The 27868-nt window shown below is 45.0% G+C and overlaps 2 protein-coding genes across 3 annotated transcripts; both read right to left on the reverse strand.

Moving 5' to 3' along the window:
- Positions 1 to 1339: 1339 nt before the first annotated feature.
- On the reverse strand, positions 1340 to 12108 carry Eef1g (eukaryotic translation elongation factor 1 gamma). Its single transcript, XM_015478076.2, has 10 exons — positions 11925 to 12108; positions 10692 to 10850; positions 9805 to 9868; positions 9507 to 9649; positions 8850 to 8993; positions 6431 to 6560; positions 5860 to 6064; positions 2033 to 2205; positions 1812 to 1936; positions 1340 to 1576 (listed from the first exon to the last, which is right to left on the reverse strand). The coding sequence occupies exons 1-10, from the start codon at positions 11934 to 11936 to the stop codon at positions 1418 to 1420; spliced, it is 1314 nt and encodes a 437-aa protein (XP_015333562.1). The 5' UTR covers positions 11937 to 12108; the 3' UTR covers positions 1340 to 1417.
- Positions 12109 to 13404: 1296 nt separating this feature from the next.
- Positions 13405 to 25682, reverse strand: Tut1 (terminal uridylyl transferase 1, U6 snRNA-specific). Of its 2 annotated transcripts, XM_015478074.2 has the most exons (9): positions 25460 to 25682; positions 23217 to 23407; positions 18514 to 18829; positions 18137 to 18237; positions 16541 to 17010; positions 15444 to 15553; positions 15177 to 15287; positions 14923 to 15015; positions 13405 to 14600 (listed from the first exon to the last, which is right to left on the reverse strand). In XM_015478074.2, exons 1-9 carry the CDS (start codon positions 25539 to 25541, stop codon positions 13447 to 13449), a joined length of 2628 nt encoding a protein of 875 aa, XP_015333560.1. In that variant the 5' UTR covers positions 25542 to 25682; the 3' UTR covers positions 13405 to 13446. The 2 variants fall into 2 exon arrangements, with proteins under 2 accessions (XP_015333560.1, XP_015333561.1); XM_015478075.2 differs by lacking the exon at positions 14923 to 15015 and having other exon boundaries at positions 25460 to 25621.
- Positions 25683 to 27868: the final 2186 nt, after the last annotated feature.

A 27868-nucleotide genomic window follows, 5' to 3' on the forward strand; every position in this document is an offset into this window, starting at 1 on the left:
AGTGACACACGCTAGGCTCATAGCCTGCCTTTGCCCACCTCAGATGGGTGTGATGACCACAGGCAAGTTACTGAAATCTTGAATCCCTACTTTTTTGTTAAATAGCAGACACACCACCAAAGCTCACCAGAAGCCAGGTAGGAGCCAACAGAAATGTTCCAAATAGCAGATGCCTGGTCTTCCTGCTGGATACTGCCACCTACCTACATCAAGCAGCTGTAGGAAATAGTTGGTCCTCTCAGGGGTTCTACAACACATATAACCAATTCAACACAAAAAAATATTCAGGGCTGGAGATGGTGGTGGAGCACATGTCCAGCATATGCCTAGCATACTTGTAGTCCAGGTTCCATCCAAGATCTGCCAAAAAAGTTTAAAAATAGGGGGGAAAACTGCATCTGTACTAAGCCCAGACGTTTCCTCATCATTATTTCCTGAATATAGTATTGCCATTTACATAATATTGGGTATTATAAATAATCTAGAGATGATTTAAAGTATATAGAGGTTGTACATAGATTATATGCAAATACTACACCATTTTATATAAGGGACAGGAGATTGTGAAGATTTTGTATCAGAGGGGGTTCCTAGAACCAATCCTCGCAGACACTGAGGACATCAATTGTAACGTACAGTTCCTCTGTACACTGTGAGCTACATGTTAGCTCTTCCCATCATTACCAAGTATTCTCTCCCTTTACTGAAGGTCTAGTTTATGGTTTCTAAGAATTAGGTAGCTATGGCCAGGCACAGTGGGTACACTTATAATCCCAGCAGCTCAGGAGGCTGATGCAGAAGAATTGCCAATTTTGAGGCCAGATTCAGCAATTCAGTGAGGCCGTAAACAACAGAGCAAGACCCTATCTCAAAAAACTTAAAGGGATGGAGATGTAGCTCAGTGGTAAAGCACCCCGGGAAGGCTGAACCCCCAATATCAAAAAATAAAATATATGGGCTGGGGTTGTAGCTCAGTGGCAGAGGGCTTGCCTTAGCGTGTGTGAAGCACTGGGTTCAATCCCTAGCATTATATAAAAAAAAAATAATAAAAGCATATGTCCATCCCCAACTAACAAATAAGAAAATAAATAAATGGTGCTGATAAAGCCCTTCATGAACACCCAACCTTAACTATTTCCCGTCGTTCCCAGATAGAAGAGTCACCATAGGAAACAGGGCAAAAATAAAAGCAAAACTGAGGCCAAGCCTCTATACTGCTCTTCAGAAGACTTTTCTCCTGCCAATGGAGATGCTGTAGACATAGGGAACAGCCTGCTTTGGCTTATCTAGTCCCCTTTGAAGGAGCCACCACTCACAAAGGAGGCACGACAGGACAGGATTCAATGTTCAGTTTCCTTTAATGACCCCCATCTCCCTGAAGGGCAGGTGCAGGCAGCTAGGTGATGGCAAGAGATGTTCACTTGAAGATCTTGCCCTGATTGAAGGCTTTGCCCACATGCTGGAAGGCCCCTTCCCAGGAAAAGTACTCTCGAACCAGGGTCTGGGTCTCCTCGTTGCCAGGATCTAGTTTCCGCCATGTGTATGACTCGTAGTCCACCTGCCAATCTGGACTCAGCTGAGGATAAAAACCCAGGAAAAAGTAATGTGGTTAGGTTACCAGACACTGTCCCACACCTGTGCTACTTCCAGCTCAGAAGTATGGCATCAGATCCCATGAATCTTGTGAACATGAAAAGCTCTTCCCATGTACACTCCAGAATTCCTGAATGCCCAACAGCCCAGCCTAAATCACTGTGCTTCCTGTATCCTTATCCTGCCCTCAAGAGACTCCTCTCCTCCACCTTCCTCACCGGAAAGGCAAGCTCCTGGCCTCGGAAGACCCAGACTCCAGAAATGGAGCTGCTATTGTTGGTTCCAAAGAGGATGACACTGGCAAAGGCATTCTTCCTCAGCTTGTCCAATCGCTGAAACATTCCTGAAGGAGTGAGGGAGAACATTCAGCCTTTGAAATCAGCCCATCCACACTATTGGTCTTGTTCCTAGACCCCTTCCTAGCCCACTCTCTGCTCACCAGTGATGAGGTTGCAACTCATGAAGGTCTGGGTGAGCTCTTCAGGAAAGCGGTACTCAGCGTACCACAAGGACCAACCATCCTTATCAAAGTGCTCCCAAAAATATGGCAGGGCCACCGAGAGCGTGTCCTCATTGGAGTATTTGCGTTTAAATTCATCCAACACAAAGGTACTGAAAGGAGCAAGAAAACACAAAGTCAATGAGGAGAAAGTCCTACTGGACACAGCAAGGGGCTGCCAGACTAAGAGAAGCAAAAGGGTGCTTTCACTTAAAATTTGCTGGTTTAGGGGGACTGGGGATAGAGCTCAGTTGGTAGAGTGCTTGCCTTGCGTGCATACAAAAGGCCCTGGGCTCAACCCCACTCAGGGTTGAAAAAAAAATTTTTTTTTTTAAATTGCTGGTTTAAAGGAGATGGTCATTGGACTTGTATGAGGGGAGAGACGAAGGGGTCTGAACAAGGGGCCTAGTGGGTCCTGCTCCACGAAGGCTACGGCTAACTGCTGCCCCCAGGTGGAGACTCACCATGAGGACTTTTTTCCTTCTGTCTAGCACCTCCAGGGCTGTTTTCTACCAGCCACATCAGTTACTACTGACTCACCAAAGTTTCCTCCCGACACCACAGGCCTCTTCATGTTACACAGTAACAGGAAGGCAAGCAAAGGACCTCCACCTCAATCTCACACTCACGTCCTTCTGTCCTTCCGTACCCAGGAACAAGTGTGGATATTGAAAAACCCATTGAAACAATCTGGCATATTAAGCCAAGAATATAAAAATCTAAATAGGAAGAAACACACCCCTTGATTGAGGTTCTATCCTTTTTGTCAATTATAAACATACATATGGACTGAAGAAAATTACCTATAATGCCAGTAAACAGGATAAGTAATTGCTTGCATTTCATTCTTAAAAAAATGCGGTTATGGGGCTGGGGATGTGGCTCAAGTGGTAGCGCGCTTGCCTGGCATGCGTGCGGCCCGGGTTCAATCCTCAGCACCACATACAAACAAAGATGTTGTGTCCGCCGAAAACTAAAAAATAAATATTAAAAAGTCTCTCTCTCTTAAAAAAAAATGCAGTTATGATCTATGCAGTTTTTGCTTTACAACTTTTTAATATTGTGACATATTATCAAAAATTCTTTGTAGCCAGACTTGGTGACACACACCTATAAGCCCATCAATTTAGGAAGCTAAAACAGGCGGATCCCAAGTACAAGGCCAGCCTCAATAACTGTGAGACTCTCAGCAGAGCCTGTCTCAAAACACACAAAAAGGGTAGAGATGTAGCTCAATGGTAAAGCACCTCAGGGTCTAATCCCCACTGCCCCAAAAAGTCCTTGCAGATGGATACAGTGGACCCGCCTGCAATCCCAGCTACTTGGGAGGCTGAGGAAGGACAATCACAAATCCGAGGCCCACTAAGGCTGGCCTCGAATTCTGAGACACTGTCTCACTGGTAGAATGTCCCTGGGGGTTCAAAACAAAGAACCCCACCTTTATAAACATTTTAGGGCTCAGTTGGTAGAGTGCTTGCCTCGCATGTACAAGGCACTGGGTTCTATTCCCAGTACCACAAAAAAAAAAAAAAAAATTTTAGTGGCTCAAAAATCTACTGCATACATGTGCCACAAAACCACTGTTTAGTTGATTCAGTTATTGGCACAAACATCCACTACAATAAGATCTCATTATTTCAATTCTTGTAACATGCCCGTGAGCTAAGACTGTTACCTTCACTTCCTCCCTTTACAGATGAAGTTAAGTGGTGTGATCTGTCTGAGGGTTTTGATAACAAAGCAAAGAATCTGCCCTTTAATCCCAGGTCCCAGACTCCTTTCTAAATACTAGAAATCTCATCTGAGAAACATTTTTTTAAAAGTTCAACAACCAAGTTGGGGATATAATTAAGCGATGGAGTATTTGTATAGCGTGCACAAGGTTCTGGGTTCAACCCCCAGCACCACAAACAAAAACAAAAACCCAACACCTCAGCCATCCATCACTTAAAAAGGGACTGGAGATTTTTCCATACCCTCCTGAACTGCTCAAACTTTATTATTATTCATGACTATATATTGATGGTTGTTTGCCCTCTCCTCCCCCAACCACCTTTAATAACCACAGGCTAGGGAAACATGTCTAGCCAGGAGGCCTTAAAAGAGCTAGAAGCAATGAGGTACTCCTGTAATTCCAAGGAGACTGAGGCAGTAGGATCACAAGTTTGAGGACAGCATGGGTAACTTAGAGAGACCCTGTCTTGAAATAAAATAAAAGGGGTGAAGATGTAGCTCAGTGGTTGAGTGTGAGGACTTAGGTTCAATCCCCAGCATGGAGTGTGTGTTACAGAGAGGCTGCATCTGGAACTTTCTTGGTCTTGAACAAAGGACCTGGGAGGTAAGAAAGTGGGTGAGAAGAGTGGAGAGACAAAGCAGAGTGACCACAGAAAATGTATTTCTTTTTTTTTCTTTAGCTGTCGTTGGACACAACACCTTATTTCATTTGTTTATTTTTGTATGTGGTGCTCAGGATCGAGCGCTCTACCGCTGAGCCACAACCCCAGCCTGAAAATGTATTTCTCATATTGTTTTTCATTTTATTTTTGGTACCATGGATTGAACAGAGGGGAAATTACCCAATGAACACATCATCCCATCCCCTTTTTATATTTTATTAGAGACAGGGCCTCACTGAGTTGCTTAGTTAGGGCCTTGCTAAGTTGCTGAAGCTAGGTTTGAACTCGCAATCCTCCTGCCTCAGCCTTCCAAGTCACTGGGATTACTGGCATGCGGCACCACACTGGGCTTTTCATGTTGTTTTAACTCCCAATAAAATGACTTAGGGCACTGACTGAAGGCCAGATGACAGAGAACTGAAAAAACACTGGTGTACTATGTTTTTCACACCAAAAATTTCCCTTTTCTCCTCTATTCTTTAAGAACCTCTGCATTTATTGAAGAGAGGGCACAGGTGACCAGTCCCATCTATTTCCTTCTCCTCAGTGATTCATCGACCCAAGTTTGTTAACAATGCACTAAACAGACACTATGTAACCACAATCTTCATCCTTTCTCTTAAAGGGAGCAATTTTTGTGGTTTGATTCCTTACAATAACCAATAACCAAAGAATCCTGCTCTGTTGTTAACTGCCTCAGCAAAGCCAACCCTGGACAGCAGACCCAAGGTTCTCTCCATCTTTCACTTCTAAGAGATCTTGGAAACTCTTAATCAAATGAGCACACTCAAAACCAGTTACCGGGCTGGGGTTGTGGCTTAGCGGTAGAGCACTCATCTAGCACGTGCAGGGAACTGGGTTCCATCCTCAAGTACCACATAAAAATAAATAAAATATAGGTATTGTGCTCAACTACACAAATTACCTCCATCCCAAAGTCTGTCCCGGCCTATTCATTTGTTAGAAAGTGAGTTCCAAAGGCTGATGTAGGTCAGTAGTAAAGTTCTTGCCTAGCATGTGAGTCCCTATTTGATCCCTAACACTACAGAGTAGATGGGGGGAAAGGGGAGTTCCAATGTCCCCAAAACATTGGATGTATTTGGAACTGGCTTTCTACTTCCAAAATTTGCCCAACTCTTAGTAAGAGCTGAGAAAGTTGCTTTATTTTAAAATTAAGGACTGGGGATATAGCTCATTGGGATGTAGCATGCGTGAGGTCCTGGGTTCCATAACCAGCACCACAATGATAATAAATAAATAAAGACTCAATTAAATAAACCTCTCCATTTCCTACAGATAATCTAAAATTCTGGCCCTAGTTATATGAGGGAGACACACAGAATTGAGAACAACAAGCTCCATTAATCTTACCTCTTTGGCAGGTGAGCAAAGGGGTCCTTGGCCTTGGGCTCAGCAGCCAGTGCCTGCTCACATTCATCCATCTCCTCCTCTGGAGCTGAGGCAGCTGCCTTTTTTTCTTCTTTCCGCTCTGCCTGGGGCTTCTGCTTCTCTTCCCGCGAACCCTTTTCTTTCCGTGGGGTGTCCTTTTTAGGCTGGCTCTCTGCAAACTTCTTAGCTGGTGGAAAGGAAGGTAAGAAAATGAATATCCTGCCATGTTCTTCTAAAACGAGGCAGCAACAAGCAGGGAAACGAGGAAAATGGATGAGACAATTAAGCAATCCAGATACCACATTGCCCCGCCAACACATGTCCTTCACCAAGACCAGCATACAACCCTGGGCAACAAATACAGTATATACCACAATTCATACATTTTAATGCAAATGAGTACACATGTACAAAACACTTTATAAAATATGAATGACTTTGTGATATCCTACTATTTTGTGGATCCAAAGATTGGACAAGAAAACAAGGTATTAACAAGGAGTAAACCAGACTGTGACCATGACCACATGTTCCTCTATCCCCTTACACTTACCATCAAACTGAGCCATCTTCTCACACAGTTTCACCTCACCCAAGATAGCCCGGAACTGGGGCTGGTTAATGCAGGTAAGGAACCAGCGATTGGTATTGGGAAAGGCCTGGCGAAAAGAAGGTTCCAAGACCTGCCAGGATATAAGGGTAGAAATGAAGTTAGCAGAAGGAAAGTTCCTGGGGCTGGGGATGTGGCTCAAGCGGTAGCGCGCTCGCCTGGCATGCGTGCAGCCCAGGTTCGATCCTCAGCACCAAAAATACAAATAAAGATGTTGTGTCCGCCGAAAACTAAAAAATAAATATTAAAATTCTCTCCCTCTCTCTTTAAAAAAAAAAAAAAAAGAAGAAGTTCCTGAACAAAACTCAAAGCAGAGTCTAGGAAACACATCTTTCTCCACCAAAGCTCCAGTCCTTTCCTTCCTCCCAAAGGCCAAAAAACAGCATCTTATAGCATCATCTTTTCTTGAGAGACTACTATATCTTCCCCTTTCATTTTTTTTTTGGGGGGGGCGGGCAGTACTGGGGATTGAACCCAGGGTCTCACACATGCTAGGCGAGTGCTCTACAACAAATTACATTGCCAGGCCTTTCATTCTGAAATAAGTTGCCCAAGCTGGCCTCAAACTTGTAATTCTTCTGCCAAGTAGCTGGGATTGCAGGTGTGCACCACTAATCTATCTTTGCAATCCAGTTCAATTTAATGAATACCTGGTCCCATTATCCATTAACTATCAACTATGTGGTGAAAATATTTTTAGTGTCTTGCTCTTTTACAAAGCATTTCACATATATATTGTTCTCCATCTTTTAAATTTCACGTCAATAATTTTTTTTTTTTAACTTGAGACTAACAAAGGGCGACAACCAAGAGTTTTTAAGAGTATCCGCTGAGTCTAGTGGCACACACCTATAATACCAGCAGCTCAGGAGGCTAAGGCAGGAAGATCACAAGTTCAAAGCCAGCCTCATCAATTTGGCAAGGCCCTGAGCAACTTAGTGAGACCTGTCTAAATAAAATATAAAAGAGCTGGGGGGCTATGGCTGTAGCTCAGTGGCAGAGCAGTTGCCTAGCATGTATGAGGTACTGGGTTCAATCCTCAGCACCACATAAGAATTTAAAAATTAAAAAATAAAATTTTTTTTAAAAAGTTAGGGATGTGGCTCAGTGGTTAAGCACCCCTGGGTTCAATCCCCAGTTCCAAAACCACTACAGATACCACAGATACCAATTATCTACACTGACTATCTGTGTATGCATACTAACACGTGCGCATACACACACACGCGCGCGTGCACTATCATCAAATTTTACACGTTTAGGGGTATAGCTCCAGTGGTACATGCAGCACATATCTAGCATGTGCAAAGGCCTGGGTTCAAACCCTAGCACTGCAGGGTGGGTGGAAGAAACATTAAAATAATGAGCATTCAACAACAACAAAGTATGAGTGCCATGCACTATTGCATGCTCCTGTAATCCCATCGTCTTGGGAGGCCTAAAGCAGATCACAAGGTCAAGGTCAGTCTTAGCAACTTAGTGAGATCCTGTCTCAAAAATAAAAAGTGTTGGGGGTGTAGTGATAAAGCACCCCAGGAATCAATTCCCAGTACCAAAAAGTATAAATAATTTAGAACGGACAGTTCTTCAGAACACAGCAGTCGGTAGTGCTGGTTCTACAGTACTTAGGTTCAAACTCTATTCCAGTGCTTACTAGCTCCATGGTGGGGCAAGTTACATTCCTCCTCACATACACTACTTGTGTCTAAGCATCTGTAGGATCCTTGTGAGGCTCCTGGAACAGGACCTGGCATGCAGTGCGTACTTTTATCTTTGCTATTATCACATTATTGTTCTGGCACTAAATGGATCCACAGCTGTTTTTTGAAAATCAGCAATGTCATTCTCTTTTGATCCAATAGCCTGGGCAGTAATTACAGACTTTATACCGAAGCCAATACAACTCAGATCTGCCTCCAAAACCACCCCCCAAAAAGGTCTTAAGGCGCTGGGCGCAGTGGCGCACACCTGTAATCCCAACAGCTCTGCAGACTGACAAGAGGATTGCAGGTTCAAAGCAAGCCTCAGAAACAGTGAGGTGGTAAGACGGGGATGTGACTCTGTGGTTGAGTATCCTAGAGTTCAAGCCCCAGTACCAAAATGGTCTCAATGCTCTGTCACCACTCTATCCCGTCTTCATAACTAAGTTCAACCAGCCTTCCCTGTAAATAAGGGAACCAGTAATCATCTCATTCACCAAACAAACTAATAGCAACTCGATCCTGGGATTCCCACAGACTGAACTGTTATCTCATCCCTTTCAATGAAGTCCTCAACAGAACACAGGATAACCTGGAAGTTTTGTCGTTTTGTTTCGAATACCCATCTACTCCCTGCTAAACAGGTTCTTTATAAACATCACCTGTTTATAGAGCCACAACAGGGTGCAGACAACTGTGATGTCAGCCAGTGTCACTCGTTCGCCCACAAGAAAAGTCCTCGTCTTCAAGTGAGCATCCAGCAGCCCCAGAATTCGCCTCACCTCCTCCTTTGCATTTTCAGTGGCCTATTGATTTAAACACTCAAATTTAATCAGCAGTTACCAATCCCTTTTCTTCACTCCCCTCACCAACAGAACTAAAGTAGGTACTCCACTGTATCCTGGCTCATCCCCACCCTTAGTCTAGGATCATTCTGAATGCATCATGAATGAAGCTCTTGATGTTAAACTTCTCCATGGTTTCTCTGGCTTCATTTCCCACTGTACTGATGGTAATCATTTATAGGAAGGAAACTTAAAGGTCATCTGGTCAAACTACTCCCCCTATCCCCCGAAAATCTGGCATAACCTCCCTATAGCAGAAATCCCACCTCTGATCACTTAAGAGTGGAACCACCTCCACTGGATCTGACAAGAACCCAGAAACCATCTATTGCTCACCGCTCCAAACTTAAAATTCAAAGGTTATGTTTTTGCATTCCCACATCTTTTTCTCATTTTGTTTTATTTCCTCCTCTCCAACATTCAGGAACAGATACCACCTCTGCACTTGGCTTCTCCCCAAGTTCTAAAGCTCACCTGTTTGTTGTGGTGCATGATGCCCAAGGTAGGGAACACCCAGGTACTGGCTGGGGGCACTATGTCACTATCAGCAAAGCTCACCCACTGCACCACCTGGGCTGCTGCCTCTGGAGTACTTCCCCGCAGCTCCTCATTGCTCACTGCAGAGGTAGAACACAAAGGTCAAAACTTTGGGGTTATGCCAACACCAATCCAGGTCCCTAACAATTCCTCCTTGTCCACTGCAAGTTGCCCTCATCCTCTCCTATGTCCCCACCTTCAGACCCTCCCATTCCTGTAGAGCCTTGAAAATTACCATAGTAGGCGATGGCATTGCTCTCAAACACACAGAATCCATCATCACCCTCAAATGCTGGAACCTGAGGACAAAGTAATGAAAAGATAAATTACACCAGATTTCTCACTAACCAATTCCAAGAACCTAATTGTTTTGACAAAAATATTTATATAAGACTAATAACCCTTGCTTTCCAAATCATACCATCTGAAACTCAAGAACCAAAACTCATATCCCTTGCAATCTGAATTCACAATATTTGAACTAACAATTCAAACATTATGGATACTGGAATATCTGTATAAAAATCCCTCAATCAAATAATCAGAAGGCCAGAAATTAAGTCTTACATCTATGTCTAAATCTTTGAAAAGTTTTGGAGTGCAGTCCACATAGCACTTATCTCCTCTACTCTGAGTATGGTTATTACCTATAGAAGCCTCTTGGATGGAGTAAGAATCCCACTTATAGTAAGTACTTGATATATTTGTACTGGTAACACTTGGTTAAAATATGTTCTTTCTCACAAAGACAAATAAACCCCTGAATTGCTTAAAATCACTGAGTATCTCCATTATTTTCTTTTTAAAAAGTATTTATTTATGTATTTTTTTAGTTTTAGGTGGACACATTATTTTGCCTTTATGTGGTGGATGATCGAACCCAGTGCCTCATGCATGCTAGGCAAGCATTCTACCACTAAGCCACAACCACAGCCCTATTTTCTACAACTACACACGAATCTACAACTATCTCATGGTAAAATTTTTCTTAAATTACTGAAATGTGAAAGAAAACAACATGGGAAGTCCCCTTTTAAAGATGGATGTCATCTCCAAAGTGATGGAATCCCAGGGCTTCTTCAGTTCTCAGGCTCAGAAGCTCCTCTCCAGTCCCCTACTCACCTTGCCAGCAGGAAATTTGCGGAGAAATTCAGGGGTACGGTTGGTTTGGCCAAAATGGAAATGGGGTGGTGCGGAGAGCACGCGGACCTGAGCCCCACTGTACTGAGCAGCGATGAGGGCCTTGAAGGCCCTCCAGTTTTCAGGGTATGTGTACAGGGTCTATGTAAGAGAGAGGAGAATAAAAACATGAATAGAAGGGTCCCAGTCCTAAATGCCACCCCCTCCCCAGGACTTTCCTGAGTAATTCCAATCTGTTCAATTCACTTTAACTCCAACGGGAGAACCAAGTTCTTTGGTATTTGTCACACGTAATCAGAGTCCTCTGAAATACCAAGAACAGAACTACATACCAACTGCTAAATAAAGCTTGCTGACAGATCTGACCTTCCCTAAGGACATTTAGAAACATTCTCTTCCCCTCAAGTACACCTCCAAGAAATCCAGAAACTCAGGTTCCATCAGACTCCTCTGCCTACAAACACAGACCCCTCCCGTTCCTGAGTCCTTGTTTCATTCATTCTAGGTGAACTAAACGCCTGACTACTGCTGGGCTGCGCACTGCTTCAGAAGCACTGCCCTATCTCTAGGCACGCACACAGACTGGGAGATTTCCAAGTGCCCTTCGAAATAGCCACGTTAATATCGAATGGCATGCTCTCTCTTCCTTACTACTCTTGCTAAAAAACCGTTCTTTCCTTGTCGCGCACATCATCCCTCCGGTCTTGTCCTGCACCGAGTTCCCAAGTGTGTTCTCTATTAAACCGAACGGCGATGTCCAATTAGCCCGACTTCACTGTCCCGAGTCTCTTCTCGCTCCCAAACCTCTCTGACATGAACCTTAGTACTGCCAGTCGTCCCTACCCACAAAGACCCTCCTCTCTTCACCCTGTCCCCGTTGCTGCCCTGCAAAACGATCACAAAAGTTCCATCAACCTGCTCAAATCACACTTCTCAAAGCCACAAAGAAGCCGATCCATCTTTTTCAGGCTTCAGAGCGCGCGAACCCAACATCTCTTTTCTCTTCCACCCCAGAACCTTCCACCTTTGGCTTTGGAGAGCCCCAGCCTCAGTTCCCCTCCAGGCCCTAGGAACCCTGTCTCCGACAGTATGGTCTGTAGACCCCGAATCAGCGATCCACTTGGCTCCAGAACTCCTCTGACCGCGACTGGACCCAGTCCGGCAGAGGATGGCGGCGGATAGGGTGAACCGGATCACCCGAGCCGGCAAACTTACCCCAGCCGCCATGGTGATTCCGCAGAGAAAGGGGGTGGGGCTCTCGATGCTGCCGCAAAGTAAGCCGCCAGGGAGAGAAGGGAGGGGGGAAGGGGAGAGCCGTGGAGAAAACAGCCGGAAAGTGAGGACGACACAGAAGGCATACGCACGACAGTTCCGTATCCAGCAGCGCTGAATTGGAAAAAGAAAGGGGTGGGGCCTGCTGGCCTGCGCGGAAAAGGCTCGCGCCTGCGCAGTGGAGTTCTTAGCTGGCCCGCCCCGCAGGCGTAGCCGACCAATCGGAATCCGACAGGAGGTGCAACGCACCGAGGGAACGGAAAGTGTGAGAACCAGCTGGAAAAGCTGCCCCTTCATAGCTACGTGGCGCGGCTGCAAGCCTCGCGCGGCGCAGGCTCCTGGCGTGGTGCCTGCGGGTTCTTTCGCCCGCCCACGACGGAAGATTCGCTGGTAGGTTCCGCTGAGCCCCTCACACCATGATTGTGTGAAACCCAGAAGAGTTAGAAACTGCTGCGGGGAGGTGGCAGTTTGAGAAATTCCTTTGTTTCGCTTGTTTTCTCTAGAAAGGGATGCATATCTAATTAGGGCCCAAGTCAGAAACCCCTGAAAGGTGGGTTTGCTCCCATTAAACCTCCTTGCAGCTCCGGGATGCCGTTAGGGCACCGGATCTCTGCCATGTCCCTTCCACATCCTTCAGGAGGCTGGCTTGGCCATTAAGAGCTGAGGATTGTCGAACTGCGACGTAAGGCAGTTCCGTTCTGTGTGTTTATGCGGGGGGTACTGGAGATGGAACCCAGGGACATTCTACCACTTAACTGCATCCTCAACTTGAGACAGGGTCTCACTAAATCAACCAGGCTGTCCTCAAACTTGCGATCCTCCAGTCTCAGCCTCTGGGGTAGCTAGGATTACAGGCATGCACCAACACTGAGGCTGACAGTTATGATGGGTTGCCTTTGGGGGGGCGGGTGTACTGGTGTCTAAGTCATTGTGCTACATTTCCCAGTCTTTTTGAGACAGGGTCTCACTAAATTGCAGAGGATGGCCCCAAACTTGTGATCCTCCTGTCCCAGCCCCCTGAGTCGCTGAGACTACAGGCATGTGCCAACCAGACAGGATTGATAGGGGTTTTTTGTACCCATATTCAGGTTTGACAAATCTTTTAGCCAGTTTAAGAGTAGGATGAACTTTCCTGTTAAAGGAGAGACCAGATGAACCCAAATTTCCAGCCATGTCACTTATTCATAAACGTGGGGTGGGGCAGCAGGGTAATTGTGGAGGCAAATTGGTTCTAGCAAGTACTGATCAACCCACCATAATATCATTCAGGAAATGGGGTGAGGGGGGACCCAGAACCACCATGCTTATTTTAGGGTAGTTGGATCAGACAGGTGGGAAGGCTGCATGAAGCCCTGGGAACAGGCAGGAAGAAAGGGTAGAAGGATTCATACCAGGTGAAAATTAGAGAAAACTAGAAAGTATCTGTATTAAACTAGCAGCTTTATTGCCCTTAGGGTCCATGTCCTCAGAGGAGTTTTCTAAGTGCTTGAGGGAGAAAAACCTGTAAGAAATGATGGAGATCAGGGAACAGGCCTTGGGAGTCCCGGAGTGGAGTCACGGTGAGAGTCTGGTCAGCCTCGGAGGCCGATGCCACAAAGGCCAGGAGGGGTTCAGTTTCTGGTCTCTGTTCACAACAGTTCAGCCCCCCCAGTTCTTGGGTCACCTGAGCCTCTACTGCCAGCCATTCTGCTCCCACGCCAGCATTGCCTCCATCTCCTTCCTTGGTTTGCTGCTGCAAGCGTCTCCGAGCACGCCGTCGCCCCTGCCATACTCGATGCCACAAGGCACAGCGCCAGCTCACTGAAGACGGGGAAGATGCCCCCTTCCCTGTCTCGCCCTTCATCTCTTCTTGGGCCACCTTAGGTCCCATGGGTCCCTGCTCAGCCAGCAGCACTACATGGCCTGGCTGTCCCTCTTCTCCAGTGGCTAGATACTTTCTGGTCATCAGGGGTGGTTCCCCTGATTGCCCAGGACTCTGCATGGCCCAGTCTTGTGGTGTCTCTCCAACCTCTATAACCATTTCTTCCACCCCATCTTCACTGTGGTCCCCTACACATCCCTGCTGCTCCTCTTTTCCCTCCTCACAGCTCTTTTTCTGTCCATCAAGTTTCAATCTTTTGTTTGTCCCTCCCTGGAGAGACTCTTCAATCCCACATCCTTCTGACCGTGGTCTCTTGGTTCCCTGTTCTATATGGCATCCCAAGGCTTCTCTTAACACCTGGACCACAGCAGCACTGAGCTGGGGAAAGGGAAAAGGGGGTAAGGGGATGGGCATGGCAGACAGCAAGGAGCTCGGAGAGCTGGGCTGCAGAAGGGGGAGCAGCCCCCAGTCCCGACCCCTAGAGGAACGGTGCTGGTACTGGAGGCTTCGGCAGTAATTAGCTGCTGCTCGGCAGCAATTCTGTAGTCGCCCAACCACCCGGCTGGTCACGTTGGCTGCAACATTGTGACTCAGGTCAAAGGGGTCCTGGAGATTCATGGGGCCAAGGCGCAGACCTTCCCAAAGATTAGAGGGCAGGCCCCCTGCCACTGGCAATGCCTGACCCTCCCTCAGGGATAGCAGTGAGCCAGCAAGATCCCAGCCAGAAATGCAGGAGAAGAACTGAGCCAGCAGGGAACCTGGAGGAGGAGGTGGATTAGGGAAAGGGGGTCAGTTGGAAGCTGGAACTGAGACTGAGACAGGTCCTGCACCATAGCTACTTCCTTAGCAGGACTTTCTTTTTCCCTCCCAAGGGGCTCAGAAGAGTCCTGGGAAACCAGGCTTCTCTGTTCTGATCCCTATAAACAAGAGGTCAAGCCTCCCTTCCTACACCCCAGCCATGTCCTTTCCCAGATGCTTCTCCCTGCCTTTACTAGCAGAGTAGCTTTAGGCAAGCCACTGAACTGCTCCAAGGCATGGACTATAGAGACTGAGATTATTAACAGTCCTCCCCAGACTCACTGAGGGGCTCCACATTGGTACTGGGCTCCAGTCTTGAGGCATCCCTGGGGAAACTACAGTCCCAGCCATCAACTTCCACTTGCTCTCCCTCACCTGTGAAAGCAAAAAAGGAGGGGGTCAGTTGGAAACAGGAAGATTAGAGGAATGAGGGGTTGTAATTGGGTTGACAGCAGAAATCTCATTCCATGGTGGCTTTATAAGGAAGCAGAGGCACAAAACTGATGAAGTAGAAGGTGGAGGCTGGGCTGAAATACCTGCTTTTTGGGTGAGTTGGGACACAGTGGGCAACACAGGAGGGTCCCTGGTCTGAAGGAAATAGATCACAAGCAAGGTCAAGGCGTAGTTATTCAGAAGCGGGCCACTCCCTGTATAAATAATCAATCATTCCAGTTAGGGAAGAGGTGTTTCCAAACCCCTCATTGGCAGTTTTTTCAACCCTGGTTCCTATGTGCACCCTTCTCTCCCTGAATCCTTCATTCTGATATCCAACTCAGACCAAGTCTATTCTGATTCATCCTTACCTGACAGCCCTCGACCCTGAGCCCAGCAGCGGAGAGTATACACAAGGGGCCGGACTCGCCCATCCAGCTCAGAGCAGAGACTCAAGAAACGGGAATTATGTAGGGCTAGCCTGGAACAAAGGAGACAAGGGTGTTAGGGCTTGGGAACCTATCACCCTATTAGCTCTCATTCCAGACTTAGGGCCAGCTGCAATAAAATAAAGAATGTTTCCCAAAGTGTTACCAAAATACTGGTCTTGCTCTGGGCAGAGTGGTGCACTCCTGTAATCCCAGTAACTTGGGAGGCTGAGGCAAGAAGATCACAAGTTCAAGGTAAGCCTCAGAAACTCAGCCAGACCAAAACAGAAGGATTGCAAGTTCAAAGCCAGCCTCAGCAAAAGCGAGGCTCTAAGCAACTCAGTGAAACCCTGTCTCTAAATAAAATACAAACTAGGGCTGGGGATGTGGCTCAGTGGTTGAGTGCCTCTGAGTTCAACCCCTGGTACCCCACCCACCCCCACCAAAAAAAAGTCAGGGCTGAAGATGTAGCGCAGTGTTTGAGGAAGCCCTGTATTCAATCCCTAGTACCACACACAAAAAAATTATGTCAAATGAACTTGGGTAGGGCTGGGGATTTAGCTCAGTTGTAGAGTGCTTGCCTCAAATGCACAAGGCTGTGGGTTCAATCCTCAGCACCATTTAAAAAAAAAAAAGAATTTGGGTAGCACAATAGTCTATATGCTCATCTTCGCCATTCACAGAGCTGCTATTTATTACAAGACCTCTCAGAGCCTTTAATAAACAAAGCTATACAGTAAGGAAAGAAGAAAGAAAGGGGAAGGGGAAGAAGGGAAGAGAGGGAGAATCCTGTCTGAATTTAACTTTACCTTTCCCAAATTCATGTAGTCACAGAACTCTCTTCTACTTCTTCTAAAAACAGTATTTCAAAGAACACACTTTACCAACATTGAAATGGAAACCAGATAAGAGAGGTAAATGGCAGAGATAGAACCAAACAAGGACCACTTGACTTAGCAGATACAGAAGATTCCCAAGTCAGGACTCCTCCCCAGCACCCCAGAACTCAGCTAGTCTTTCCCCACCACACACAAAGGTACCGGTTACTGAGGGAGACGTCACCATGAAGACCAGAAGGTCGATGGCAGAACTTGACAACAGGGCGCCGGGCAGAAGGCACAGTTTGGACTCGGTACACCCCAGGGACACAGCCCCGGAGAATGGATCCCACGAGCTCCAGCATTGCTGCTCCCTCTGGCTTCTCCCCCTTTGGGGCCTCTGCTAGTTCCAGGGCCTTTCCCAGGTCCTGCTCTCCCCTGTCTTCCTGCAGTGGTGAGGCTGGAGGCAGGGACTGGGGAGAGGCAACAGTCTCAGAGGCCAAAGCCGAGTCCGGAGTCTGGGGTGCCAGGGAGGAGGAAGGAGTTCCACAGTCCAGGGCTTCAGAATCTTGGGGAGAAGCTGGAGACTGTGAGCCTAGAGGGGAGGCTAGGGCACAGGCCAGGGCTTGAGGATCCAGTGGAGAAGCAAGGGCTGAGTCCAATGATGGAGACTCGGGAGCCTTTAAGACTGACTGTGGATAGAAATGAGCTGTGTGAATGCCTCTCCTACTATCCCCTAACCAGGGGACATCTCTGACCCCAAGACAGTATCTATACTTAATGGTTATTATATGCCAGTCTCTATTCTATGGGCTTTACATATATTAACTCATTTTCTCCTTCCTCCTAGCAATCCTTTCTTAAAATAAACTTTTAATCCTGTAAAATGGTCTATATTTTACAAAACTATCATTGTCATGAAAGACAAAGAAAGGCAGAGGAACTATTCCAAAATAAAGACTAAAAATACAACAGGACAATGTCAGGACAGCTGTACCAGTATAACATTTCCTGGACTTGATCACTGTACTGGGGTTACACACTAGAGTGCCTTTGTTCTTAAGTAATTCACATTAAAATATTAAGGGTAAAAGGACATGATGACTGCAACCTTCTCTTAAGTGATTCTGAAGATATAAATTGTGTGTATGTAAAGAAATAGAGATTGGCGTTTTTCAAGAAAACAACCAACCCCTAGCCAGGCTAGATGAGGCATGCCTGTAATGCCAGCCAACTCGAGAGGCTGAGGCAAGTTTGAGATCAGCCTCTGCAACTTAGCAAGACACTGTCTCAAAATAAAAATTTAAAAAAGGTCTGGCAATATAGCTCAGTAGTACATAATCCCTAGGAAAGAAAGAGAACACAACTCTTTTTGGGGTTGGGGATGTAGCTTAGTGGTATATCACTTAGTTAGCATCCCTGAAGCCCTGGGTTCCATCCCAGCACTGCAAAGAAAACAATGACACTTTTTGTGGGGGCAACAGGTATACAGGAACTCTACTTTCTGCTTCACTTTTCTAAGAACCTAAAACTGGCCTAAAAAAATAAAGTCAATTATTAAAAAATAACCATAGCCCTTTCCTATTCCAAAAATAAAATGTGTACATTAGATGTCAGAAAATATACATAAGCAAAAACATAATCCTAAAATTACTCTATAACCTTTTATCCATCCATATTCACATTTCTCCAATAACAATAACCCTTTCACATAGGTCCCATTATTCCCATCTTTATAAATGTAGAACTAAGGCAGAGAGGTTAAGAACTTACCCACAGTCATATGACCATTCCCTGCCTGCCTCCCTAATCACTCACCTGGGGCTCTTCCAAGTCACCCAGATCCAAGAAGAGGTCAAGATCACAGCCATGGACATCAAAGCTGTTTATGGACGAGCCAAAAGGATGGACCACACAGCCTAAGTGCCAAGCAGAGAACAAAGGTTTGATTCTCAGCACCACATTAAAAAGTAAGTAAATAAATAAAGATATTGTGTGTCCACCTAAAACTAAAAAATACATATATTTTTAAAAAGGTGCAGAAACATTAGGGAAGAGCAGGAGACTTCAGAACACAGTGGAGTACAAAAATGAAAGACCAATCAAATAAACACCTCCAGGTGAGGAGACCTACGTATTCAGACATGGCAGAGCAAAGGACAGGAAGGGATCACACGCTGGGGAAGGGGACTTACCAGGGAAGAACTCTGTGAAGACCTCCTGCATCAGGGCCACCACAAGGCTCCGAAGCTGCTGCTCAGCCTCAGACAATTCCCTCAACTGGACAAGTTTTACCATCTGTGCTTCCACATCTGGAGCCTCAGCTAGTGCTTTCGCCAGCTGGTGACTATCAGGCGCTGCTCCTTTGGGGGATTTGGAGGCTGGACTCTGGAACTCCTTCTGCTCCCGTGGCCGGACCCGCAAGCGATGTCCTCCCAGGCTGTGTTGGGATTGTGATAAGACAGCCTCCCGAGCACCCATGTCTCCCATCTCCACAATGGCAAATACTCCCTGGCAAACCACAGGAATGATGGTTTTGCAACCAAGAATCTAAATACATGCTCCCACAAAGTATAAGATTCTTTGAAATGCAGATTAACCCATGCATTGGGAATATGTACTTGTTTTCATTAACAGGGAACCTATTTAGAAAAGCAATTGTCGGGCTGGGGTTGTGGCTCAGTGGTTAGAGCACTCGCCTCGTGTGTGCAAGGCCCTGGGTTTGATCCTCAGCACCCACATAAAAATAAATAAATAAATAAATAAATAAAGTTTAAAAAAGAAAGAAAAGCAATTGTCTCTCAGAATTCTCATACATCATATTCTCACCCCAGTATGCCTCTGGAAAAATCTCATTTATTGTTCCTTATTTTTCCCAATAATATGATTTCACAAGCTATAATATGATCCATTCCTTAACTCTTCCTGGTTTGACTTAACATTTATGAAAACTCCATATAGGCTGGGTGCAGTGGCATACCCCTGGAAACCCCAGCAACTTAGGAAACTGAAAGTTCGAAGCCATCCTCAGCAACTTGGCAAGACCCTGCCTCAAAATCAAACATAAGCTGGATGCAATGGTGCCCACCTAAAATCCCAGTGGCTCAGGAGACTAAGGCAGGAGGATCACAAGTTCAAAGCCAGCGTCAGCTGGCTTAGTGAGGCCCTAAGCAACTGTGTGAGACCCTGTCTCAAAACATAAAAAGGGCTGTGGATGTGGCTCAGTGGTTAAGCACCTCTGGGTTCAATCCCTAGTACCCAAATAAATAAGACTGGGGATATAGCTTGGAGGAAGTGAACCCGGGTTCAATTCCAGTACAAAAAAAAAAGAACCACATGGCACTGGGGGTTAACTCAATGGTAGACCACTTGCCTCGAATGAGCAAGGCCGTGGATTCAATCCCCAAGACCACACACACACACACACAAAAAAAAAAAAAAAAATCTTTAAGAATCTGTGTGGGGCTGGGGATATAGCTCAGCATTCAGTAGTAGAGCACAGCATAACATTTGTAAGGCCCTAGGTTAATCCCTAGCACACACACAAAAAAATCTATGTTACGCACACTTCCAGGCATGAATGTAAATACATAAATCTGATCTTCAAGGGATTTAGCATCTAGAAAAAACAGCAATATAATGGCCAGGCTTCTATGATTTGAGTGAATTCAATCATAATCATTGGACCATGTTTTTGTTTATTTAGTTGTCAGTGGACTTATTTTATTTATATGCGGTGCTAAGGATTTAACCTAGCCTCATAAATGCTAGTCAAGTGTTCTGCCGCTAAGCCACAACCCTAGTGCTGGACCATATTTTTTAAAGGTAAAATGTTAGCAGAAGCAGTAAAAACATGAGTGTTTGGGGGCAAAATGCATTATCCTTTTATGTCCTCTCCAGTAGTAAAGCTGGAGCCAATATCCTCATTATAAAAAAGGACCCTCAGTTGAGTGCAGTGGCACACACCTGTAATCCCAGGAACTTGGGAGGCTGAGGCTGGAAGACTGCAAGCTGAAGGCCAGCCTGGGCAACTTAATATGATCCTGTCTCAAAAAACATTTTTTAAAATTTTAAAAGCTGGGACTATAGCTCAGGGTTCAATCCAGAGTACAAAAAAAAAAAAAAAAAAAGGCATCCTGTAACAAACACAATGTGATAGTGGCATAAAAGATGAAGGGAATGGAATTGAGTCACACAAATAAACATGCACATCTCCAGTCAATGGATTTTCAACAAAGGTGCCAAGACCCAGGAGGAAAAAAACAGTCTTATTGATAAATGGTGCTGGTCAAATGGATAGTCATATGCAAAAGAATGATATTGGACCTTTACCTCATACCATATACAAAAAAATCAACTGGGGGGGCTGGGGTTGTGGCTCAGAGGTAGAGCACTTACCTAGCATGTGTGAGGCACTGGGTTTCTCAACATTGCAAATAAATAAATAAAATAAAGGACTATTGACACAACACCTTTATTTTATTTATTTTTATGTGGTGCTGAGGATCAAACCCAGGGCCTCCCATGTGCTAGGCAAGTGCTCTACTGCTGAATTGTAACCCCAGCCCTGACAATTAAAACATATTTGAAAAAAAAAAAAAAATCAACTGGGAGAATGGCCTCACCAGCACATAGGCCTGAGTCACAGATGGGGAGTGACCAAAAAGGGTATGAGATTTTTTTTTTTTTTTGAGGTAGTAAAATCATCTTGGAATTAGATAATATTGATGATTGGAGAGTGTTAATAAATATAGTAACCACTGAATTATATACTTTTCTTTGTAGTATTGTATTGGTGATTAAACCCAGGCATGCTGTGCCACTGAACTATGTCCCCAACGCTTTTTTATTTGTCTTGAGACAGTCTTGCTAAATTGCTGAAGCTGACCTCAAACTTGTGGTTCCTGAGTCGCTGGGACTGAATTATATACTTTTAAAGGGTGACTTTTTATGCGATGTAAATCATATCTAAATTTAAAATCATATCTCAATTATCCTTTCCTCCCTCACTTCTACCTTTATGCCAAACAGAGTAAAGAAACTAAGTGAAGCCAAAGACAAAGGCAGCTACTTGAACATGCACAGGCTAGTCTCTCAGGAATCATAAAACACCAGACCATAGTTCAACATCAAGTTTGCAACCAAAGCCCCAACTAGAAATTAAGTTTCCCTTTGCCTGGCCTGGTCTTGATGCACACATTTCTTTCAAAAACTTCAGGGAGAGGAGAATTAGCAGATTCAGAAGGCTGTATGTGTCCTGGCCCTTTTTCCCTTCTCAGTGCCCCCATCCCTAATTAGAGCTACCATTTGTTTAGAGCTTATTTTAAATCAAGCAGTTCACACACTCTACTTCTAAGGCTCATATGTATTATTTCCATAATAAATACCTCTAAAATTTAGAGAGGGCAAAAACTTGTGGCTGCCTCCCAAGTATTTCTTAAACTCCAGAATTTCCAACTTAATTATTTATAATATATTGTTAATATATATTTAATATTATGTGTTATATATCAATATATAATTCATATAACTATACTAGCTTCAACATATTGATTAAATAACTAATTAATGGGAAAGATCATTCTTTGCAGAAGAAATAATTATCAACAAAAATGGGGACACTGAGGTTTCTGAAGAAGTAACTTGGGGGGGCTGGGGATGTGGCTCAAGCGGTAGCGCGCCCCCCTGGCATGGGTGCGGCCCGGGTTCGATCCTCAGCACCACATACAAACAAAGATGTTGTGTCCGCCGAAAACTAAAATGTAAATAAAATATTAAAAAAAAAAAGTAACTTGGGAAAGACACTGACAACTGTCCACCCAATATGCATTTTCTTTCTTCTTTCTTCCTTATTAACAGAACCCTGACTTTGTTCAGAAACAAAGTGCCCATCTGAAAAAACTTAATTTCATAGGCTTCCCTACAGCTAGGGGTAACATGTGACAGAAGTCTGATTGAGGAAATATAAGAAGCCTAGCAAGAAAGTCTCAGAAGGAAGGGGAAAAGAGTGTCAGAATCAGCAGGCATTAGCCTTTTATACTCTGCCCTTCAACCTAGTGAGAGCCACATGACACGTCAATACTGACAGAGCAAGAAAACAATAAAACCATGGACTGCCCAGGCTAGACTTCTTGTTACTCAAGAAAAATGAAGCTTTTATCCAAGCCACTTGAAATTTGATTGCTCAATGGAAGCACTAATAAAATCTTCTAAAAGAAGACCTGGTCTGCTAAAGAAATATGGATAACTTTTTGTGTGTGTGGTACTGGGGATGGAACCCAGGGCCTCAGGCATGCTAGGCAAGCACTCTACTACTGAGCTATTCCCTCAGCCCCTAAGCCCCTAAGTGATCACCTAAGCCCCACCTATATAATCAGAATGCAGCTTCAGAACCACAATATTACCAAACAATACAGCATCACAATAGTGGATTTGTTTCAAGAGACTAAAGAAACAGTAACAAAAGGTTTGCATGGAAGCAAGGCAAAAAATACTACCACAAACAAGCTTGTTTGTCTAGCACTGTCCAGGTCAGGTTTTTCTGACCAAATCACCACAGATCTTAATGTAGTTATTGCCAATGGTATAGTAGTCTATAAGCACCAATTTTTCACTATAATTATTCATTACATTGTTTACTTTTTCCTCTAGATTATAAGCTCTGTACAAGCAGGAACCATATCTATCCCATTCACTACTCAGAATGCAGTCCTAAACACAGGAACATATAAAATACAGGGGATGGGAAAGGGGTGAGAATCTCACAAAGCTATCTGAAGTTATGTGGAATCCACGAAGGACAAGCCACATTAGGAACCAGCCAAAGCAAACTGCTAGTTTGTCTCTTTTGGTATATAGCACACCTGACTCACTCTACCCCCAAAGCTATTCACTTTACCTTGTCTTTGTCCATGACAACACTGGCCACAGGTCCAAATGCCTGGAAGTACTCAGAGAGCTGGGCAGAATTCACATCCCTGGGAAAGCCACTAACAAACACACTTCGAAGTCCCTGGGCCTTTCTGGCAGCTCGAAGTTCTACCAGATGCCGGTGCTTCCGGCCTCCCAAGTGGGCATCTAGGCTGGGTCCTGCAGAAACAAGTGTGAGACAAAAACATCCAAATTATTCTTCAGTGTATCTGTCTTCTGGCTCTGCTCTGTGCATACTTAAATCCTACTGATACTTTGAAGTCACAGAAAGTGTGACCTTTAAATAAACAGTGTGACCTTTAAATAAACAAAGTCCTGGCTCCCTTCATATTTGACATTCTTATCTATTTGTCTATATGGTACATTGTCTTAAGTGGTTTCCAGGAGAACTGCGACACTACAAGCAGTTCTTAACTAAATCCATTATGTACATCATCCTGTATTTCAGACACCTATAAAATCATTCAATTTAGGGGCTGGGGCTGTAGCTCAGAGGTAAAGTGCTTGCCTAGCACATGTGAACCCAGCACGTATGGTACTGGGTTCAATCCTCAGCACCACATAAAAATAAATAAATAAAATAAAGGTATTGTGCCCAACTACAACTAAAAAAACTAAATATTTTTTTAAAAAATTATTCAGGTTCAGGCTTTTTTTCATTTATGTTTTTTGGTGCTAAGGATTACACCCAGGGTGCTCTACCACTGAACTACATCACCAGGCTTTTTTAATTTTTTGTTTTGAGACAGGGTCTCACCAAGTTGCTGGCCTTGAATTTGCAATCATCCTGCCTCAGCCTCCCAAGTCGCTGGGATTAGAGTTGTGTGCCACCAAACTGATTCAATTTAAAATTTTATGGGTGTCCTATATATAGACTGATGGAACATAAAGGGTTAAACCATCAATAAATAAATTTCATGTGTATATATATGTGTGTGTGTGTGTATATATATATATATATATATAATGCTAGGTAGAATAACACCTGAAAATTATAAAGAAATTTAACAGGCAACTTATCCAAGTCATATAGAGAAGAACTGAATAAATATAAGTTCCTGGATGATTGTCATGAATCAAATGTGGATATGTGAATAGTGACTACAAGTATAGAATATGAAACTGCACTGCCCAAGTTCAAATCCCAGCCCTGTGAAGCTGTGTGAGTCTTGGCCAAGTTGCTTAACCTCTTTGTGCATCAGTTTCCTCAGAATAAAATGAAGATTAAAAAAGTACCTACCACAAAGCTATTATTCATATATAGCACCTGGCAGAGAGTCTGATACATGGCCAAAAGTGGAAAAATTAGCTGCCAGTATTATTTTTATTACCAGTCAGCTGCTTGATGTCACCAAAGTATCTGTGGGGTCAAGAAAGACTCCTAGGGTAGAGGGGAGGATGGGGGGTAAGAAAGATGGTGGAATGAGATGGTCATCATTATCCTAGGTACATGTATGATTGCAGGAATGGAGTGACCCGACTTTGGTTACAACCAGAGAAGTGAAAATTCTGCTTCATTTGTGTAGAATGAATCAAAAATCATTTTGCTGTCATGTATAACTGATTCAAATAAATAAATAAGAAAGACTGACTCCTGGGTTTCTGGTTTGTCCTACTAAAGACATATGGTGGAGTACCATTCGCAGAGAAAAAAAGAACAGAAGACTCTGTTCAGGAAGATCCCAATTCTAGATTTCATTGAGCCTTTTGCACTGTTGTACAAAGACCTCTGCCTTTTCCTCCTGATACCTTCTGCACCATTTATGCCATACAGTTTCACCTGTCCTCTGTAAGTATTCCCCAACTTGATTACTGCCTTCTCTGTAATGTCACAGCTCTCCAAACACATCCACAGAGCACTGAAATATCTCAATCCAGATGATGAGCTCCTGTATCTCTGAACGCCGCCCCCGCCCCCCGGGAAAAAAAAAAAAAAGCCAGCAAAGGACCAGGCAAAGAGCAGATGTCTGGTAGATGATGGTTAAAGAGCAAATAATAAAACCTTCATCGTGGAGATTTCCTATATTGGAAAGGAAAGGCGTAAAGTGGTGGGACTTTTCCCACTCTCCAATCTTCTCGTTCGTATCAGATTGAACGAAGAGGTGAGTGACCCTACCAACCGACTTAACGGGAACTATGATCAATTACCCTAACTTTCGCTAGAACCCAAAGGTGAAACCCACAACCACCCCCTCACTAGCCACCGCTTACGGTTGGCTGTAGTAACGTGGCAGAGGCGGCAGCGGAAACCCCCACGCGACAGCGATTCGACATCCGAATCCACCGCCGCCATGACGACTCTCCCGTACGGACAAAATGCAACCACTTCTGCCACCGCCGGAATTCTTCCAAACCGCGTCGCACTCAGAAGCAACTTCCGCCAGTCTTACAGGAAGTGGCGTAAAGCTGCCATCCGCGCAAGCACACTCCTCCGGAAACCTATCACCTTCGATTCAGGGTTCCGTTTCTAGCCTGTTTTAGCGCCCATCTACGACGCCGATTGGGGTGCTCTGACCAGGTCCGGCGTTGATTGGCCCAAAGAATCGTGAATATTCATAAGGCATTCACAAAGACTGGTGTCGGGTTGGCGTCGCCGGGCCCGCTGTTTGACAGCTGGTCAGTTTTCTTGCCAAGTTGCGGTGCGCTCCTTCTCTTCTCCGGACTGTAGAGACCCTAGCGCGGCTGCACCCTTAACCCCAAATTTAGCCAGTAAGTGAAGACGGAAGATGGGCAGCTTTCAATCATTTATCCTACGGAGCCCAGGGAGTCCAGCATCCTCAGGGGCTGCTCCTCCCTCTATTGTCCGGTTCTGCCAAACAGTTGTTTAAGGCCCGCTTCGTAGCCCTCACTGGGGAGCTCTGCTCCCAGCCGGTACCTTTTGGATTTCATGAGGCCACAACCACATCATTACAATCCTGAGCCAGGCTCTTTATTTCCAAGGTAGCGGACTGCGTGGTGTACGAAATCTCCAGGGTCTCGGGCCCACTTCAAAGTAGTGCATCGGAAACGATTATGGTGGTAGATGAAATAACGATATTAGAGGGGCAAAGTGCTACTATGTCCAGACTGGTAATAGTGGTCACTTCCTCCAGATAACCACCCAGATGTAGGATAAAAGGCAAAGTAAGGGAGCTGGGAAGGCCCCTAGGGACAGGGACCCTAATAAGATGGAAGGATTATCAAGTAAGCTAAGCACCTCATGCTGTAGTTATCAGCTGATGGCTTTGAAATAGTGCAAAGAGCAGTGGACCTGAGACAGATAAACAAGGTCTGTAACTGAGCAAGTCACTTGGAGGGGGTGGGGAGCGGTGCCATAGACTGAACTCAGGGGCACTCAACCACTGAGCCACATGCCCATTCCTATTCTATTTTTTGCGGTGCTGGGGGTTGGAACCCAGGGCCTTGTGCATGCCAGGCAAGCACTCTACCAGCTGAGCTATATCCCCAGCTCCCTGGCAGCTCGCTTTTTGCTGAAGCTGGCTTTAAACTCCCAATCCTCCTGTCTCAGTCTTCCAAGCCACTGGGATTACAGGTGTGCACCCCCACACTCAGCCTGAGCAAATTGTCCCTAAAGATGTGCCTAAACAGGAGCTGGAGTTGTGGCTCAGCAGTAGAGAGCTGCCTTGCATGTGCAAGGCCCTGGGTTCCAGCCTTAGCACCACATAAAAATAAATAAAATAAAGGTATTGTGTCCACCTACAACTACAAAAAACAAATTTTAGGAAAAAAAAAAAAGTGCCTAAACAGAGTAGATCGGACTCTTTTCCCCACTAAGGCATTCTTCCTATTGGGTTCCATTCAGTCAGATTATCTCCCAGACCTAAAAAAGCAGGAAAAAGCACATGCCCCTCTCAAAGCAGGTGTTGAGGCTGGCCCTGAGGTCCTAAAGCAGCAATCTATACACATACTCCACAGAGCTGGGTGGTATGATTCTGCTCTACCCAACACAACATACCAAGGTGGGCTACAGCTTACCTTAGCTACTAGCAATATCCAGAATTCCCTAAGGCAGAGAGGCAGTAATAGCTGAAAAAGAGGAAGAAGCACCCTCACACCCCTTCCTATGGAGGCCTACAGCCATCAGGGAGCCAATTTATCTCATCTTTCTTGGATGAATCTTGGCCATGATTATGCTTGGGCTCCAGCACCACTGGGAGCTGGTGGGACAGTTTGGGTTCCCCAAGAAGGCCTGCTGAAGTAGGCAGTTCAGGCTGCATCTCATAAAGCTGTACCCAGGATAAGCACCATCTGTACCTTTTTTATTGTCCTTTGTCCCTTAAAAGACATCCCCCAATACACACATCCATGGGAGAGAACAGCTGAGCCAGGAGGAGCTGAAGAAAACAGCTTTTTATTTGTTACTATAAGAACCAATTACAGAATCCGAGGTTAAAAAAACGGACAAAAGATCTTTATTTCCAAGATTGGCGTACAAAAGGCGGACAGGGAGGGGGAAGGAAGAAAGAGCGAGCATGGACTAGGGTTGATGCCAGTTTAGGGGCCTCAGACTCCAATTAGGAAAGTCCGGACACCGGACAGGAAGAGAAGCCCCCATTAGGAAAAAAAAAAAAAAAAAAAACATGCAGTGCAACAGCCCCCTCCCCCCAACCCAAGGATACC

The sequence above is a fragment of the Marmota marmota genome, unplaced genomic scaffold, assembly GCF_001458135.2.
Source record: "Marmota marmota marmota unplaced genomic scaffold, marMar, whole genome shotgun sequence".
Taxonomy (NCBI): Eukaryota; Metazoa; Chordata; class Mammalia; order Rodentia; family Sciuridae; genus Marmota; species Marmota marmota.